The sequence below is a fragment of the Microcaecilia unicolor genome, chromosome 3, assembly GCF_901765095.1.
Source record: "Microcaecilia unicolor chromosome 3, aMicUni1.1, whole genome shotgun sequence".
NCBI classification, from domain to species: Eukaryota; Metazoa; Chordata; class Amphibia; order Gymnophiona; family Siphonopidae; genus Microcaecilia; species Microcaecilia unicolor.
The window spans coordinates 93,862,052-93,880,660 of record NC_044033.1 but is presented as its reverse complement, the minus strand read 5'-3'; the positions used below and the strand labels follow the sequence as shown (position 1 = coordinate 93,880,660).

Genomic DNA, 18,609 nt, shown 5'->3' with positions numbered 1-18,609 from the left:
CCCATCAGGTTTTCAGGATATCCACAATGAATATGCATGTGAGATTTGCATGTACTGCCTCAATTGCATGCAAATCTAACTCATGGATATTCATTGTGGATATCCTGAAAACCTGATGGGGGACTAGGTATGCCCCGGGGACTGGGTTGGGAATGACTGCTATAGGCCATAGACCCTTTTTCCACAGAAACTGCTTGAATACTTGCTACGTCTGTCAGGTTTTAAAACCAATTCAGAGGTACACATTAGTGTAGTTGGTGCATATCATCATGCAGAAGGTAAGCTCATCTCTGTTCAGCTTTTACTTCACTTTATTTGGGCTTCCCTCAATGCCACCCACTATTCCTACCACTGTTGCCCGGAACCTTACCATGCATTCTGGTTACAATTAAACATTTTTGTTTGAAAACTATCCACGGTCTTCCAAAGTAAAGATCTTATTATCTTGCTTGTCAGCTAATGGAGGTGGTAGTTACAGTTCAAGGCTGCTTTGTTACATCAGTATTTAGATGGCTTCCCATCATTGGTGGCATTTTTAGAATTCTTTAAAATGAAGCAAGATTCATGAGGAGAATATCAGCTGATGCTGAACCAAAAGTAGTTCATGCAGGTTAACACTAACATAAATGTACACGATGGCTGAAAAGTTTGGGACTGATATTCAACTGCAAAGCTGGGCCGTTAATGCTGCTAGCAGCCATCTATAAAATCAGATATTCACTGCTGGTACCCAGATTCCAGTCAGCCCAGACATGTTATCCACTTAGCAACAATATTCAGACAATTGGGAAACAGTAATCATAACATGATCAAGTCTGAGCTACTATCTGGGATGAACTCTCAAAGGAAATCTACTGTAGCTGCATTTAATTTTTGAAAGGGCGACTATAATAAAATGAGGAAAATGGTTAAAAAGAAACTAAAAGGATTGGCTGCAAAGGTTAGGACACTAGATCAGGCGTGGACATTATTCTAAAATACCATCTTGGAAGCCCAGTCCAGATGCATTCCACGTATTTGCAAAGGTGGAAAGAGAAAACATCAGCCAGCTTGGATAAAAGGTGAAGTAAAAGAGGCCATTACAGCCAAAAGATTTTCCTTCAAAGAATGGAAAAAGGACCCAAATGAAGAAAATAAGAAGCAATATAAGCACTGGCAAGTCAGATGCAAAGCATTAATAAAGAAGGCTAAAAGAGAATATGAAGAGAAACTTGCCGCAGAGGCTAAAACAGTAACAACTTTTTCAGGTACATCAGAAGCAGAAAGCCTGTGAGGGAATCCGTGGGACTGTTAGATCACGAAGGAGCAAAGGGGCGCTCAGGGAGGACAAGGCCATAGCGGAGAAACTGAATAAATTGTTTGCTTCTCTTTATGGAAGAAGATGTAAGAGATCTGCCTGTACCAGAAATGTTTTTCAAGGGTGATGATGTGGAGGAACTGAAAGAAATCTCAGTGAACCTGGAAGATATACTGAGCCAAATTGACGAATTAAATAGTAGTAAATCACGTGGACCGGATGACATACATCCAACAGTACTCAAAGAACTCAAGTATGAAATTGCTGATCTGCTGTTAGTAATATGTAACCTGTTGTTAGAATTATCTGTAGAACCTGACGATTGGAGGGTGGCCAATGTGACGCTGATAGTTAAAAAGGGTTCTAGGGGTGATCCGTGAAATTATAGACTGTTAAGCCTAACGTCGGTGCCGGGCAAAATAGTGGAAACTATTATAAAGAATAAAATTACAGAACACATAGACAAACATGATTTAATGGGACAGAGTCAGCATGGGTTCAGCCGAGGGAAGTCTTGCCTCACCAGTTTGCTTTATTTCTTTGAAGATGTGAATAAACATGGATAAAGGTGAGCTGGTTGATGCAGTGTATCTAGATTTTCAGAAAGGTTTTGATAAAGCCCCTCATGAGACTCTAAGAAAATTAAAGAGTCATGGGATAGGAGGCAAGGTTCTGGTGTGGATTAGGAATTGATTATTGGACAGAAAACAGAGGGTAGAGTTAAATGGCCATTTCTCTCAATGGAGGAGGGTGAAGAGTAGAGTGCTACAGGGATCTGTACTGGTACTATTTAACATATTTATAAATGATATGGAAATTGATCTCCTCACTCGCCGTTCCAAATTTTTAGATGATACAAAACTATTCAAGGTTATTAAAACACGTGTGGATTGTGAAATATTGCAGACAGACCTTACAAAATTGGAAGACTGGGTGTCCAAATGGCAGATGAAATTTAATGTGGACAAATGCAAGGCGATGCACATTGGAAAGAATAATCCGAATCATAGTTACCTGATGCTAGGGTCCATCTTGGGGGTTAGCGCTAAGAAAAATATCTGGGTGTCTTTGTAGAAAATACGCTGAAATCTTCTGCTCAGTGTGTGTTGGCAGCCAAAAAAGCAAACGGGATGCTAGGAATTATTGGGAAACAGATGATGAATAAGTCCAAAAATACTATAATGCCTTTCTATTGCTCCATGGTGCGTCCGCAGCTTGAGTATTGCGTTTAGTTCTGGTCGCCATATCTCACAATATAGCAGAATTAGAAAAGGTTCAAAGAACAGCGACCAAAATGAAAAAGGGGATGGAACTCCTCTCGTTTGAGGAAAGGCTAAAGAGATTAGGGCTCTTCATCTTCGAAAAGAGATGGATGAGGGGAGATTATGATTGAGGTCTACAAAATCCTGAGTAGTGTAGAATGAGTAGAAGTAAATCGATTTTTTATTTTTTTTTATTTGTTCCAAAAGTATAAAGACTAGGGGACACTTGAAGTTACATGGAAATACTTTTAAAACAAATAGGAAGAAATATATTTTTTCACTAACCAAATAGTTAAGCTCTGGAATGCTTTGCCGGAGGATGTAGTAACAGCGGTTAGCATATCTGGATTTAAAAAAGGTTTGGACAATTTCCTGGAGGAAAAGTCCATAGTCTGCTATTGAGACAGACATAGAAAGCAACTGCTTGCCCTGGGATTTGTATTGTGGAGTGTTGCCACAATTTGGGTTTCTGTCAGGTACTTGTGACCTGGCTTGGCCACTGTTTGGAAAGCAGGATACAGGGCTAGATGGACCACAGGTCTGACCCAGTATGGCTACTGTTATGTTCTTATGTAATTAGCCAGATAACAAACTGGGAAGTTAGGACAGCCTTTTTGCTATCCTGGTATCTGGTTAGTGGTCTGGATATGGCAGCTAACCAGAATCTCCATTTCTGCCCACAGACTATTTCAGTACTGTTTGGTGGTCAGAGGAGATATTCAGTGGCACAGTCCAATTAATGCACTTAAATATTCTACTCACTAGCACTTGTCAGGTAACAGGACCTGCTAACTGGATGAGTGCCTTTAAATACTGGCCCCTTTGATTTTTGGATTGGCCAAGACAAAAGTACCAACTTAGTCTGTTGTGGCAAGATTTGAAGCAAGTAGTTCATGCAAGATGCTCTTATGTCAGAGATGAAAGTGCCTTTTCCATGGAAGTATAGACCAATATTTCTCAAGGATGGTGTTGAGACTACTGAACAGTTCAAGAAAGATTTAGCCGAGTTTGATTTCTGCTGACTGAAAAGTTTTAAATAATTTTCAAAAGGAAGGAACTTAATAAATCAAAATATTTTCATTTGAATAACTTACTTGGTGTTTATATTCAAAACATGATAGAGCCTGCTCTAAACTGGTAAAATATAGATCATTCTAGGGGATTCATTTTCCTCAATACTGTTTAAGGTAAAGGATGTCACATTGTTGAATGGCTGTTCATTACTCTTATGGGACATGGTAGACTTAACAGTGACTTTAATTTGCAGCTGTATATTTGGATATGTGTTTTGGACACCCTCCTTCCCCCATAGCAGTGACTGACATGCAGTGTAAAGAGCAACAAGTGAACAGAGTTCTTTGGCTTGTTAAGTGTTTCAGGTGTGACTGAAAATCGCAAAGGTTTGTGCATAAAATACACATTTACACCTGCCTTGAAACAGTATTCACTTCTGTAAAAGCATTTGCAGACTATTGGAGATAGAGGGTGACCAAAACCGGGTTTGGTTTCGACTGAATCTGCAGCCAAAATTTGCTACTCTGTTTTGGCCAGAACTGAAAACAAACATGTCTCCTTGGGCTGCCACCCTCCTTCCACCCATAGGCCCTTCTGGGGCCTACCTTCAAAGCCCTTGTAGTCTAGTGGCCTTTTTGGAGCAGGAGTAATCCCAAGTCACTCCTGGCCCCACTGGCTCCATAGTCAAAATGGCTGTCATGGGAGGCCACAGCATTCATTTTGAGATTGGAACTGGTGCGGACTTCCTCCTACCCATACTGGTTCCGTTTTCCAAATGGCTGCCACAAGACTTCTGTGGGAAGTTGCGGGGGCAGGAGTGACTCTATCGTTCCTGCCTCAGAGGCCACTAGACCACCAGGGCTTTGAAGGTAGACCTGGGAAGGGTGGATTTGGTGGGCATCTTGGAGGGACAGGTTTATTGCCCGGGGGGTGGGGGGGGGGGCACAGCACATTTTTCACCTTTAGTTCTGGTTGAAACTGAATGGCAAATTTTCAGCCCTGGTTTTGGTTGTTCTCTAGTTAGTGTACACCCAGCAACCCCTTTAGCCCATAACACTCATTGACACCCACAACTCCCTAGCTCTCTCGACTAACAAAGGCCTTTAGTATAAAACCACACAATGCATCTAGATTTTCCATGGACAACAGGATACGACATCCTGACTGCACCAGACCGGATCCTCTCTTCCATCAGATTACTTGTTTCACAGAAACTTGTATCTGCAATAGTCAGTTTGTCTTCCATAAATATTGGAGCATTTCAAAAGAATTGACCTAAATCTCCTTTAACGTCCCCACACTTCTGAAGTTTAGACCTTACACGAAAGAGCTGCTAGTTTTAGCCTACAGGACAGCTGAGGAAAAGTTAGGGACTTTGCTAGGGCTTTTTCTGTTTTCTTTCTACAAGTGCAAATATTTCTGCTGCCATGTCACCAAAGCTGTTGCCCCAGTTAGTTTCTGCCTCTGTGCAGACAGAAAATGTGATCACAGGAGAGGGGCTAGTTCCATGTGCAAGATATCTTCCGCTTGAACCCCTCATGAAAGAAGTGAAAGAACTGAGAAGTGGTGGCAAGGTTGAGGAGCATCTGTGAAAAAGAGAAGTCCATGAAATGCTTCATGAAGCATCAAAGATTTTCAGTAGTGGGGAAGAAGCTATGCTGAAAGAGGACAACTGGACTCGGATCACAAGACTGTGCAGGATCGCTACCATGACTCTGAGGAGCATGTGAGAGCATCCCAGAGAGGAGGAGTTGGAGCTCAAAATCCCCAAAGTTGCTGGATCAGTGACCACTAAGATGCAAAAGGTAGTGGTGGTTGGCTATTCTTTTCTGAGGGGTACAGAGGCATCTAACTGCAGACCAGACATGATGTCCCAGAAGGTGTGCGTACTGCCAGGTGCCAAAATTCAAGATGTTACAGAGCTTGCCAAGACTCATGAAGCCTAATAACTATTATCCAATGCTGCTTATCCATGTTGGCACAAATGATACTGCCAGGTATCCCTCTGAACATATCAAAAGTGGCTTCATGGCTCTGGGAGAGAGGGTGAAGCAGACAAGTTCCTAGGTTGTGGTCTCGTCAATCCTCCCTGTTGAGAGTAAAGTCCAAGGCAGAGAAGATCGCACCCTGGAGATGAATATATGGGGAGAGTGTTTTTGATGTTGTAGTTGATCTGGCATCCAGTGACCACCAGATGTGGTTGAATATTAAGATGGATGTGGAGAGGGACCATTCAAAAGTGAAGGTTCTGGACTTCAAAAAAAAACTTAGCTTTGTTCAGATGGGGGGATTACCTCAAGGAATTGGCTGGATGTGAATATATGGAAGAAGTTGGAAAGCAATGGACAAAACTAAAAGAAGCTATTGTAAAGGCAACAAACCTTTTGTAAGGAAAGTAAATAAAAGTGAAAGGAAAAGGAGGCCACTTAGTTCTCAAAAGTAGTAGCTGAAAAGGTAAGGAAAAAGAGGTTAGCCTTACAAGAGATTGCTTTCCTAACTGCTCTACCAGCTTCTCTTAGCTTTTCCAGAATTGTCGCCTGTTTCCTCTTTCTGCAAAGATGCAAATGGAAGAAAAAAATAGCCAATACGGTAAAATGGGGGGTGAGACTTTTTTTTTTTTTTTTTTTTCAGATAATGTTAGTGAAGAAGGAAATGCAGAAGTGGTATTGTGATACTCAAAAGGTGAAGGAGAAATATATAGAAGCTGATAGAGAAGACTGAATTGCTTAACAGATATTTCTGTTCTGTGTTCACAGCTGAAGGGCTGGGAGCAGGACCGCTGAAGACAAACACAAGGGATAGAGGTTTGATAGTCTCTGAACGATTTTCAGAGGACTGTTAGTAAAGAGCTGGCTAAACTAAAAGTGGGCAAAGTGATGGGGCTGGATGGCACATATCTGAGGGTACTGAAGGAATTTACAGAAGTTCTACTGGCTCCACTGGCTGACCTTTTCAGTGCTTCTCTAGAGTCAGAAGTGGTCCCGGAGGACTGGAGAAGGGCAGATGTCCCTCTCCACAAAAGTGAAAATAAGAAAGTGGTTGATAACTGTAGGCCAGTAAGTTTTTTTTTTTTTTTTTTTTTTTTACCCCTTCTTTCTGTGGTAAGTAAATTAATGGAAACACTTTTAAAACAGAGAATAGTAACGTTTTTGGAATCTACTGGATTACAGGACCTGAGGCAACATGTTTTCACTAGAGAGGTCTTGTCAGACAAATCTAATTTCTTTGACTGGGTGAGCAGAGAGTTGGATTGAGGGAGAGAGGTAGATGTGTATATAGATTTTAGCAAAGCCTATGACCAAGGTTCCACATAGATGACAAATAAACCGAGTGCCCTTGGTATGAGCCCTAAAGTGACTATGTTAGGAACTGGTTGAGTGGAAGGTGGCACAGGGTAGTGGTAAAGCTTATCCTGAGGAAAAGCATGTTACCAGTGCTGTGCTGCCAAATTCTGTGCTTGGGCTGCTTAACATTTTTGTAAGCAATATTGCTAAAGGGCTGTCAAAGTTTGCCTCTTTGCGGATGATGCCAAAATCTGCAATAGGGTAGACGCCCCTGATAGTGTGGATAACATGAGGAAGGACATAGCAAAGCTAGAGAAATGGTCTGGAATTTGGCAGATGAAATTTAATGTTAAAAAGATAATACAGGGTCATGCATTTGGGCGCAAGGAACCGGAGGAAACTGTACAATTTAGGGAGTAATGAACTTTTGTGCATGAAAGAGGAGCAGAACTTGGATGTGATGATCTTAAGGTGGCCAAACGGGTAGAATAGGTGGTGGCAAATGCTAGAAGGATGCTTGGGTGCACAGGGGGAGCAATGGCTAGTAAGAAAAATGATGTGATGATGCCCTTGTATAACACTCTGGTGAGACCTCATTTAGAATATTCTGTGCAATTCTGGAGACCAACTTCAAAAAGATGTAAGCAGGATGGAATCAGGCCAAAGGGTGGGTACTAAAATGGCCTGTGATCTTTGTCATAGTGTATGGGGACAGACTTAAAGATCTCAATATGTATACTTTTGGAAAAAAAGGTGAGAGTGGGGGAGATATGATAAACTTTTAAATACCTATGTGGCATAAATGCACAGGAGGTGAGTCTTTCAGTTGAAAGGAAGCTCTGGAACAAGGGGGCATAGGACTAAGGTGAAAAGGGATAGACTCAGAAGTAACCTGAGGAAATACTTCACGGTAAGGGTGGTGAATTTGTGGAAGGGCCTCCTGGTAGAGGCGAAAACGGTATCTGAATTTGAGAGCTTGGGACGAATACATAGATCTCTAAGGGAGTGATGGAGAGAGTAGATGACATGGATGGGCAGACTGGATAGCCATGCGGTCTTTTATCTGCCTACATTTTTCTGTTTCTAGGGAGGGGGGATTCTATGGAACCTGCATGATAGAAATGTGTTCATTAGTGTGCATTTGCTCCATTAATGTGTACTAAACTTTAAGGCATGCTAGCTTATGAATTTCATGTATGCTAATTGAACTTAAAACTTATAATGCACATTAACATTGCATTAATTAAAACAAATTGTGTGAAGGACTGAAAGGCAAAAATTCTGGAAAGCTCAAACCCAAAATGTTTGCTTTGTGTACATCCCCTAAGTTGCACCTAATTCTGCTATCATATGTTCAGCCCACTAGGTGGCAGGCGCACACTGCTTTCTTTTTTTTTTTTTTTTCTGTAATGCAGTAGTATTCTTCAGCCAGTCCTAAAAGCTAATGAATGTACTCACACTTTGCATGCATATTGCCTCAGTACTCGATTGTATTTTTATTTATTTACTTGGATTATGCTCACACCTTTTTCAGTAGTAACTCAAGGTGAGTTACATTCAGGTACTCTGGATATTTCTCTGTCCCAGGAGGGTTCACAATCTAGGTTTGTACCTGAGGCAATGGAGGGTTAAGTGACTTGCCCAAGATCACAAGGAGCAGCAGTGGGATTTGAACCGGCCACCTCTGGGTTTCAAGACCGGTGATCTAACCACTAGGCCACTCCTCCACTATGTCCAAGAAGTGGAAGGACAGTGCTCCAGGCTGAAAGAAGCTATAAATAGAGCCACAAGCATTTATGTAAGGAGAGTAAATAAAAGCAAGAGAAAAAGGAAACCGATATGGTTCTCCAAGCAAGTGGCTGAGAAAATAAAGGCTAAAGAGTTGGCGTTCCTGAAATACACCAAAACTCAAGAAGCCGAACACAGAGAGGAATACCGGAGGAAACTGAAAGAAGCCAAGAGAGAGATACGTCTGGCAAAAGCGCAAGCGGAAGAAAAAATGGCTAGAAATGTAAGGAGGGGTGACAAAAATTTCTTCAGGTATATTAGTGAAAGGAGGAAGACAAATAAGGGAATTGTGAGACTGAAAGACGCTGCGAACCGCTATGTAGATAATGATGAAGAAAAAGCAAATTTGCTAAATAGATACTTTTGTTCTGTATTCTGGAGAAGGACCGCGATGGACTGGCAAAAGTGCAAATGAAAATGGAGTAGATATAGCACCGTTCACAGAAGATAGTGTGTATAAACAACTTGAAAAGCTAAAGGTGGACAAAGCCGTGGGACCGGACGGGATCCACCCCAGGATATTAAAGGAGCTCAGAGAGGGTCTGGCGGGTCCTCTTAAAGATTTGTTTAATAAATCATTGGAAATGGGAGAGGTTCCGTGGGATTGGAGAACGGCGGATGTAGTCTCTCTTCACAAAAGTGGTGATAGGGAAGAAGCTGGAAACTACAGGCCGGTAAGCCTCACTTTGATTATTGGAAAAGTAATGGAAGCGATGCTGAAGAAAAGGATAGTGAATTTCCTGGAAGCCAATAAGTTGCAAGATCCGAGACAACATGGTTTTACCAAAGGGAAATCGTGCCAAACGAATCTCATTGAATTCTTTGACTGGGTGACTGGAGAATTAAATCAGGGATGTGATATAGACATAATCTACCTAGATTTCAGCAAGGCTTTTGACACGGTTCCCCACAGGAGGCTCTTGAACAAACTGGACGGGCTGAAGATAGACCCGAAGTGGTGAACTGGATTAGGAACTGGTTGACGGACAGACGCCAGAGGGTGGTGGTTAATGCAATTCGCTCGGAGGAGGGAAAGGTGAGTAGTGGAGTGCCTCAGGGATCGGTGCTGGGACCGATTCTGTTCAATATATTTGTGAGTGACATTGCTGAAGGGTTAGAAGGTAAAGTTTGCCTTTTTGCGGATGATACTAAGATTTGTAACAGAGTGGACACCCGGGAGGGAGTGGAAAACGTGAAAAAGGATCTGCGGAAGCTAGGAGAATGGTCTAAGGTTTGGCAATTAAAATTCAATGCGAAGAAATGCAAAGTGATGCACTTAGGGAGTAGAAATTCACGGGAGACGTATGTTTTAGGCGGGGAGAGGGATCTTGGGGTGATAGTATCTGAGGGTCAGAAGGCGACGAAACAGTGTGACAAGGCAGTGGCCGTAAGTAGAAGGTTGCTAGGCTGTATAGAGAGGGGAGTGACCAGCCGAAGAAAAGAGGTTTTAATGCCCCTGTATAAGTCGTTGGTGAGGCCCCACCTGGAGTATTGTGTTAAGTTCTGGAGGCCGTATCTTGCTAAGGATGTAAAAAGAATTGAAGCGGTGCAAAGAAAAGCTATGAGAATGGTACGGGATTCGCATTACAAGACATATGAGGAGAGGCTTGCGGACCTGAACATGTATACCCTGGAGGAAAGGAGAAACAGGGGTGATATGATACAGACGTTCAAATATCTGAAAGGTATTAATCTGCAAACGAACCTTTTCCGGAGATGGGAAGGCGGTAGAACTAGAGGGCACTATACGAGATTGAAGGGGGGCAGACTCAAGAAAAACGTCAGGAAGTATTTTTTAACGGAGAGAATGGTGGATGCTTGGAATGTTGTCCCACGGGAGGTGGTGGAGAGGAAAACGGTAACAGAATTCAAACATGCGTGGGATAAACATAAAGGAATCTTGTTCCGAGGGAATGGATCCTCAGGAGCTTAGCTGAGATTAGGTTGCAGAGCTTGTGGTGGGAGGCGGGCCTGGTGGTTGGGAGGCGAGGATATTGCTGGGCAGACTTTTACGGTCTGTCCCAGAGCCAGTGGTTGGGAGGCAGGGATAGTGCTGGGCAGACTTGTACGGTCTGTGCCCTGAAAATGACAGATACAAATCAAGGTAATGTATACACAAAAAGTAGCACATATGAGTTTATCTTGTTGGGCAGACTGGATGGACCATGCAGGTCTTTTTCTGCCGTCATCTACTATGTTACTATGACTCAGCTTAACTCCTCAACCCACTCTGCCTCAGGTCTGGGGGCTTCATTTAGCCCCATTGAAAGGGTTCCTCCCATAGACCCTGGAGGCTTAATTTTAGCAATTTCCTTTAAAATCATGTGAACTTGCTACTGCCAATGAAGTAAATGTGAATGAGAAACCAAGCCCTCCATCTGTGGGTAAGAAAACTTATTTGCCTATTCCAGTACCACTATCCTTGCCTACAGACTCGGCGAGTGCGTCTCTCTTGTCTGCAGCTCCTGACAGGTTACTCAGGATATTTGGGCCTTATTGTGTAGTAACAAAGTATTATTGAAGGGTAAATCCTAGCTCAAACATATTCATTAGGTGTATCCTAAAAACCCAGTCTGGTCCTCAGATCATCGGTGAACATGCAAACAACACAACCAAAAAGATGTTCTACTGCATGTGGAAACTGAAAAGAATAAGACCATTCTTCCCAAGATCTGTCTTTCGCAACCTAGTGCAATCCCTCATACTCAGCCACCTGGATTACTGCAATTCACTATACGCAGGTTGTAAAGAGCAAATACTGAGGAAACTTCAAACAGCCCAGAACACAGCAGCCAGACTCATCTTCGGAAAACCAAAATACGAAAGTGCAAAACCCTTACGAGAGAAGCTACACTGGCTCCCACTTAAGGAACGCATCACTTTTAAAGTATGCACACTAGTCCACAAAATTATTCACGGTGAAGCCCCAGCCTACATGTCTGACTTAATAGACCTACCACCCAGAAACGCTAAAAGATCATCTCGAACTTTCCTCAACCTCCACTTCCCTAACTGCAAAGGCATAAAGTACAAAGCGCTGCACGCATCAACCTTTTCCTACATGAGCACGCAATTCTGGAATATACTACCACGCAACTTGAAAACGATCCACGAACTAACCAACTTCCGCAAAACTATTGAAGACCCATCTCTTTGACAAAATGTATTGTAAGGATTAAAACACATGAAGTCCACATTCACTGTTTCAGAAATACACCAATACATTCTCTTCTGAATTCTCATTCCCCATAATTTTATCACATTTATACCGTTACTCACAGAAAATGTTATACCAAATGTTCTATTACCCTATCAGTTTCCCGCTGTCTCTTTCCACTGTTCCATTGTTCTTTTCCTCGGTCCTATTCCCTTAATGATAATTTGACTTTGTCTCCGCATAACTTCTCATAATGTAATCCATAACTGAGTTGTAACAAATTGTATTTCCATCATTTACAATGTACTGTAAGCCACACTGAGCCCACAAATAGGTGGGAAAATGTGGGATACAAATGCAACAAAATAAATAAAAATAAATAAATAAACATCACCAGCAGTGTAGCTTTTTACCATGTTAGTTACAAAGCCAGTTAAACATGAATTTAAAAATCAAAAACTTGTCTCTTGGGAAAATAATTTCAAACAGTTTGAAACTGGTATGAATTGGATATAGAAAAATTCACTTGGAGCTTTCCAAGTCAGATCAGTTTCCATGGCTGAGGGCATAACCTGGCTGCTGGCTACATGGCTCCTTGGTGCCTAGATCAAAAGTAAACGCGGGCACTAGAGGCCACTAGCGCTCACATTTACCCGGCACCCATGATCAAAGGGTGTCCAGTGCGAGAGCACAGCGCTCTGATTGTAGGGGTGGAATAGCACCTTAACCCTACACCAGCTCAGAGCTGGAGTTGAAGCTAAGACTCTGTTCCTGCCCCCACACCCCCACCCGTCAGTCAGGCAGCCTGGGCTGTCACCATGTCCTTGAGGTCCATTGGACCCCTGGTGCCCCCTCCAAAACTGAGGCCCTAGTGACCTCCCCCCTGATATAGCGACATGGGGAGCTGGAGGTCCAGTGGATGTCCAGTTCCCACCTCTATCCCCTGTAGCAAACCCCCTCCCCCGTACCTCCTTGTTGGAGGAGGGAGTATCGCACTCCCTCCTCTTCAGCGCCGCTTTCAAAATGGCAGCGCCTGGGATGCACTGGGCAGGGCTTCCTGACCATTTTGAAGGCCGACCTGAAGAGGAGGGAGTGTGATTTTATTTTCCCCCCACAAGGATGTATGAGGGAAGGGGTCCAGTACTGGGAAGGGGTAGAGGTGGGGAACCCATTTGCGCCACCAGGGATTTATTTTGCATTGGGGGAGGGGTTAAGGCGGCTGGAGACCCACCGGATCTCCAGCTCTCCTCCCCCCCCCCCCCCCAATCCATGCCTTCACATTGGGGGGGGGGGGGTTAGGGTATCAGAAGCCAGCTAGAGGAGTTGAGGGATATGCACTCTTCTGATAAGTACACTTGGGCTCAGACTCCGTCAAACTCAAATCCAGAAGTTCTTGAAAAGTAGATTTTCTACTGCTGTACTGTAATTAAGTCACTGTTTGAGTGTTCATTAACTGCGATTAAATATTTCTATAGCAACAGTGGCAACCATTTTTATTTTTTCTGTCCTTTTTTTTTTTTTTTTTTTGCGTACGCAAATATGGTAACCCTACCCATAGCTTACCATCTTACTTTTTTTAAAAGTCTGCAAGAAGGTTATGTCCTTGGTTCTCTTAAGACTGCAATTATTCATCCCATTTTGAAAAGTTCTGGCCTTGATTCTGATTTGCCAGTTAACTTATCGTCCTACTTCCAACTTGCCATTTTTTAGTGAAATGGATTTCGAATGTAGTTTTTTGCAGGACCATTTAGAAACATCATTGATCCTCCCATCCTCGTCAGTCAAAGTTTAGGATAGGTTTTGGTACAAAAACTGTACTGACCTCTCAGTATTGATTGCATTGGCTGTTGCATTAGAGAAATGGTTTTTCTTCTTTTCTAAAAAATTGTTTGTTTAGGGTGCGTAGCCAGGGAGAACAATCAAGTTCATCCATTAACCTGTGGCATTCTACAGGGGTCTATACTTTCTCCAGCTCTCTCTTAACATCTATTTGAGCCCTTTAGCCAATTTAATTCAATCTTTGGGACTTAGTTCTTAATTTTATGCAGACATTTTATTAACCCATTATGTATCTGCTATAGCCACTGATCTTTCGCCCTTGCAGTCTTGTTTAGACAGAGTTGCTCTTCAGCTTTGTGAGCATCATTTCATCTTAAATTTGAAGAAGACAACTGTTTGTTGGCTTACTGGCCAAAGTTCAGTTCCTTCCTTGACACCTGTGTAATTTGGTGAACCTATCTCTCCTGTTAATTATTTTAAGTATTTAGGGGTCCTAATAGACTCCAAACCGACATTCTCTAATCAGATCTCAGCTGTTCTTAAGTGGGGATTTTTCTCCGGAGGATAAAATCAATGCTAAGTAGTAGTGGTAGTAGTAGTAAGAGGTATTTTGGATTTCACAGCATTACATGCATTGTTCCATGGTTTGGTTTATTCTCAGTTGGATTATTGCAACGTGGTTTATGCTAGCTCTCCAACTTGTGCAATAAAACATTTGCAAATGCTTCAAAATACAGCAACTTGTTTACTTTAAGGCATATTTTCAAAGCACTTAGCCTTCTAAAGTTCCATAGAAACCTATGGAACTTTGGAAGGCTAAGTGCTTTGAAAATATGCCTCTTTGTCATGCAAGACATTCTGACCACATCACTCCTTTGTTGTTGAAATTAGATTGGTTGCCAATCCACTTAAGTATACAATTTAAGATTCTTAAAGCGATTCATGCTGGTTCACCTGATGACCTGGCATCATTAATTATTACACTCCAGCACATTGTGCTCGCTCAGTGATCATAAAACTTGTCTTACCCAACCCTAGACAAGCATATTATGAAGCAACAAGAAAAAGTGCCTTTTATTTCCTGGCCCTGTACCTGTGGAATAGCCTTTCTCTGTATAAGAGAGCTGAGCCTTTTAAGAACTTTAAAATAGCTCTGAAGACTTTTTTTTTTTTCAATTTAGTATGTTTCTGAGTTAGCGGATCATTGGTACCAGAAAAGAGTGTAGTAGTTATGCAGCTATATTTTGGTGTGATTATTTTCTTTTCTATATATTTTTCTGGATTTTTCTTTTTCCAAATGTTTTTAATTATTTTGTAAATAGCTTTGATTTATTTGTTGAATACGGCAATTCATCAAGTACAAATAAATATAAACATACTTAACTCCAAATTAGATAGTTATCATTTAACACAGGACCACTTACCATCACTTAAGTAGGAAGCACAAAGTCTTCTGTGTTAACCAGATCATGCGTTAATTTGAATGTTAACACACTTGCAATAAGAGTGAGAATGCCCTAATAGGTGCTGCATTAAAATGCAGCAAAATCCCACATTAAGCCACAGTAGCTAAAACTTTTGCTGTGGCTTACTAAAAGGGCTCCTTAGTTAAGTCTTGTTCTGCTTCCATGTTATGGTGGATTTTGGACTTGATTAATGGGTCTTTATCCTGAGGGGGGGGGGGGGTGGAAGTCCTTACCTGCTCATTTAAGAGGCACTAGTGACTCCTTGCCTAAAAAAGGAAGGCAGGATTGGATTTGACAAATTATCAATTTTAGGGCCTACTTCTAACCTTCCATTTTTAGCTTTAAAAAATTTAAGAAGTGATGCACCATCTGTTTGGGAACGGGGGCCATTGGTCAGGAAGACTTGAGCATCTATCCTATGACAATTAAATCTGTTAAGTCCTTGGAAGTGATCCTGAAATCTTACGGCCTGTGACCAGAGGGGCTTTTGCAAAAGTTAATCTGTCAAAAATAAATTAAAACCATTTTTAGGGGACTCTGCATTATGTACTGTGGTTGAATCACTTGTATTAAATACTTTGTTTATTGTAAGTGTTATGTTGGTTTATTATAAAAATATGATTGGTTTCAACTGGTCTGGAATGTTGCAGTTTGGTTATTTGGCAAGAACAGATAGTGCTTGCCCTTCTTTGCACCATGTACATTGGTTCCCAGTCCAGGAAAGCTGTTTATTTAAACTTTTGGTTTTGACTTTCAAGGTGTTAAAACCCTGAAAGATTATGGTGCTCCAGTGGCGCAATTGGTTAGCGTGCAGTACTTACAGACACGCCGATGTTGTGAGTTCAACATGTTGAACTCGCAACACTCTTGTTGCCTTAGGAGTGGAAGAGTAGCCTAGTGGTTAGTGCAGCGATTCCCACTGCAGCTCCTTGTGACCTTTGGTCAAGTTACTTAACCCTTCATTGCTCCAAATACAAAAACTTAGATTGTGAGCCCTCTAGGGACAGAGAAAGTACCTGCATATAATGTATACAGCACTGTGTATGTCTAGTAGTGCTATAAAAATGAAGAGGATGATTAGATTAGTGCCTTATGTCTTTAGATGACCCCTGAGAATGCTGGTAGTTCCAGGGAGATAGGTACACTTAGAAAATCTTCTAATGTTCTAATGCATTTTTTAGTGTGATAGGGCCAGAGAAATGGAATGGTTTACCTCTTGCTATAAGAAATGAAAAAAAAATTGTTGGTTCTTCATAGGAACCCAAAAACATTAACTTTTTTGTGGCTGTTGGTTAATTTATAAAATATGTTTTAAAAATTTGACATTTGTAAGCCATTTTGAATGAGTTTGCACAGTAAGATGGTGTATAAAACCTGCTAAATATTTAATATGTTGGCCTTATTGCTATTTTTGTTTCCAACGCAATGAGAATAAGATGTGTTCATTAGCTTGTTACGACTTAATATTTGCTTAAGCCAAGGGCTCCTTTTAGAAAGCAGCACTTCCGATTATCGGTGCGCTGAATACATAGAAGCCTGTTCAATTCCCATGGGCTTCTTCACATTCAGCACGTACTAATTGGTAGTGCCACTTTTGTAAGAGGAGCCTCAAATTTGCAGTTGTTTAATATTTGTATTTCTCTTCTCTTGTAGAGATTATCTAGTAAAGAGCTACCTGATGCTGCTTCCCCTGTTCCAACAAATAGTATTCGTGTCATAAAAAATTCCATCAGACTCACTCTCAACCGGTAGCGATGGTGTTTAAGGTAAAGAGACTATGCAATGTAAATTCTACTCCCTTTTTATATAAATGCCAAAGCATGGGAAATTGCCTGTTGCCAGACTTGGAAAACATGTGCAAGGTTTTATGTTTTAAAACCATATTTTGACTTAATATTGTATGACTCTTCATTACTAAGTTTTGCTAGCATTGTTTTTTGCCAATCCAGTGTCTGAAATTATGGCCTTAAGTTGTTGTTGGTTTGTGTTTTGGTTTTTTTAATGGCCTTAAAGTTAAAACCTTGTCCCTATTGGAGGGTTTATTGCCCTTTCAACAAGGATAGCCATTGTAGAAATGGTTAAGTATTTTCTGAATCTCTCATTTCAAATTGCAAAAAGTGTAAAGAAAAAAAATGAAGAAAAATTAAAAAATAAAAAAAAAATAATAAAAAAGCAAAAAAATACTAAAAATGAACACTGCCCCTCCAAGAAGTTTCTTAAATGTATGTCAGTTTTATTTGAAGCCACACTGTAATTTCTATCTATAGATATAGATTCAATTTCTAATTGATGTACCTATGCATAAAATACTTGTTCTAAATGGTAGTTCATAAAAACAGAAGCAACTGCAAACTAGATGATTGTGCTTCTGACACATAGCTTCAAGAGGATCTAGAGTGGTGCCTCTTAATCCTTGTTTGCCTCCTATGGAGGTCTAAGAGGAAGTTAAATGCATTCAGTTCTTGTCACATTGTAGACCAGGCTCCTCCAAACTCAGTCCTTGAGGGCCACTAACAGACCAGGGGCCCTGTTTACATGGTTAGCACACGCTAAAAATAGTTTGCCTTTGTAAATAGAGTCCCAGGTTTACAGGATATTCCTAACGAATTCAGTGGAAATAATGAACATGCAAATCTTTAATGCATATTCATAAGATGATATGAAAATCTGACCTTTTTATGGCCCCTGAGGACTTAACTTGGACACGCTTGATATGGACTGAACATGTCATACCTAACAGTACATAACGTGATTCAGCAAACTGCAGTGGAATGGCCAAAATCTTGGTATCTTATCTCTTACAGTGAGGAAACCAACATGCTCTGGGGTTTCCATCTCTACCTGTCCCCCAATAAGGAAGGAATGCCATACTGTCAGATTTAAGAATAGTCTGCCAAATCTTCATTCCTCCTTGAGCTCTGATTTTTGGTGTAAAAATGACACATCAGTTGTTGGGCCCCTAACCAGCACTACTGAGATTTATGTAGTCTATTCCACTTTTGCGCAGTACCAGAATAAAATTGTTCCTATATGCCCCCCCCCCCCTCACACACACACACAGCTGAATGGCAGTTTAAATAATGAAAATCTAAAGTAATGTAGAAACTTGCCATCTTGGAATTAACTCTGTATTAACTAGATGTTGAAGAAGGAATGAGTGAATTTTGAGGAATTAGGCAACCTGTAAATAACCTCCGGGTCTGTTAATGAGCTAGCTACATTTTAATGACTAGTCAATGCGTGCCGTTAAAAGACTTTATACAGACTTGCAGCATGCTTTCCTTAAATTTAACTGTCACTAGCCATTGTAATTCTAATGTTCATTGTTTTGTAATTGGAAGTATTATGTATTTGCAGAATATTTTTGTATGTACTGTAATATAATGTCCTTTTGAAAAACATTTAAAATTGTCATCTAAAATTTATTTTTATGGAAAGGTATGAAGAGTTGACTTAATAAAGCTGTCAACTTGAAGGAACTGTGAGTGTGTACTTATTTTTAAACTGTGTATGGTGTAATTTAACCAGGGCTTTTTTTGAGGGGGTACTTGGGGGTACTGAG

At 41.1% G+C, this 18,609-nt stretch overlaps 1 protein-coding gene across 8 annotated transcripts in view; it reads left to right on the top strand.

Moving 5' to 3' along the window:
- Positions 1-18,489, top strand: part of PAPOLG (poly(A) polymerase gamma) — a 146,337-nt gene extending 127,848 nt beyond the window's left edge. For all 8 annotated transcript variants that reach the window (XM_030196198.1, XM_030196192.1, XM_030196190.1 and 5 more), the window contains one exon: positions 16,701-18,489. In XM_030196198.1, the coding sequence (XP_030052058.1) occupies positions 16,701-16,799 (99 nt within the window). In that variant the 3' untranslated portion in view covers positions 16,800-18,489. The remainder of the gene's footprint in view (positions 1-16,700) is intronic.
- The last annotated feature ends 120 nt before the right edge of the window (positions 18,490-18,609 follow it).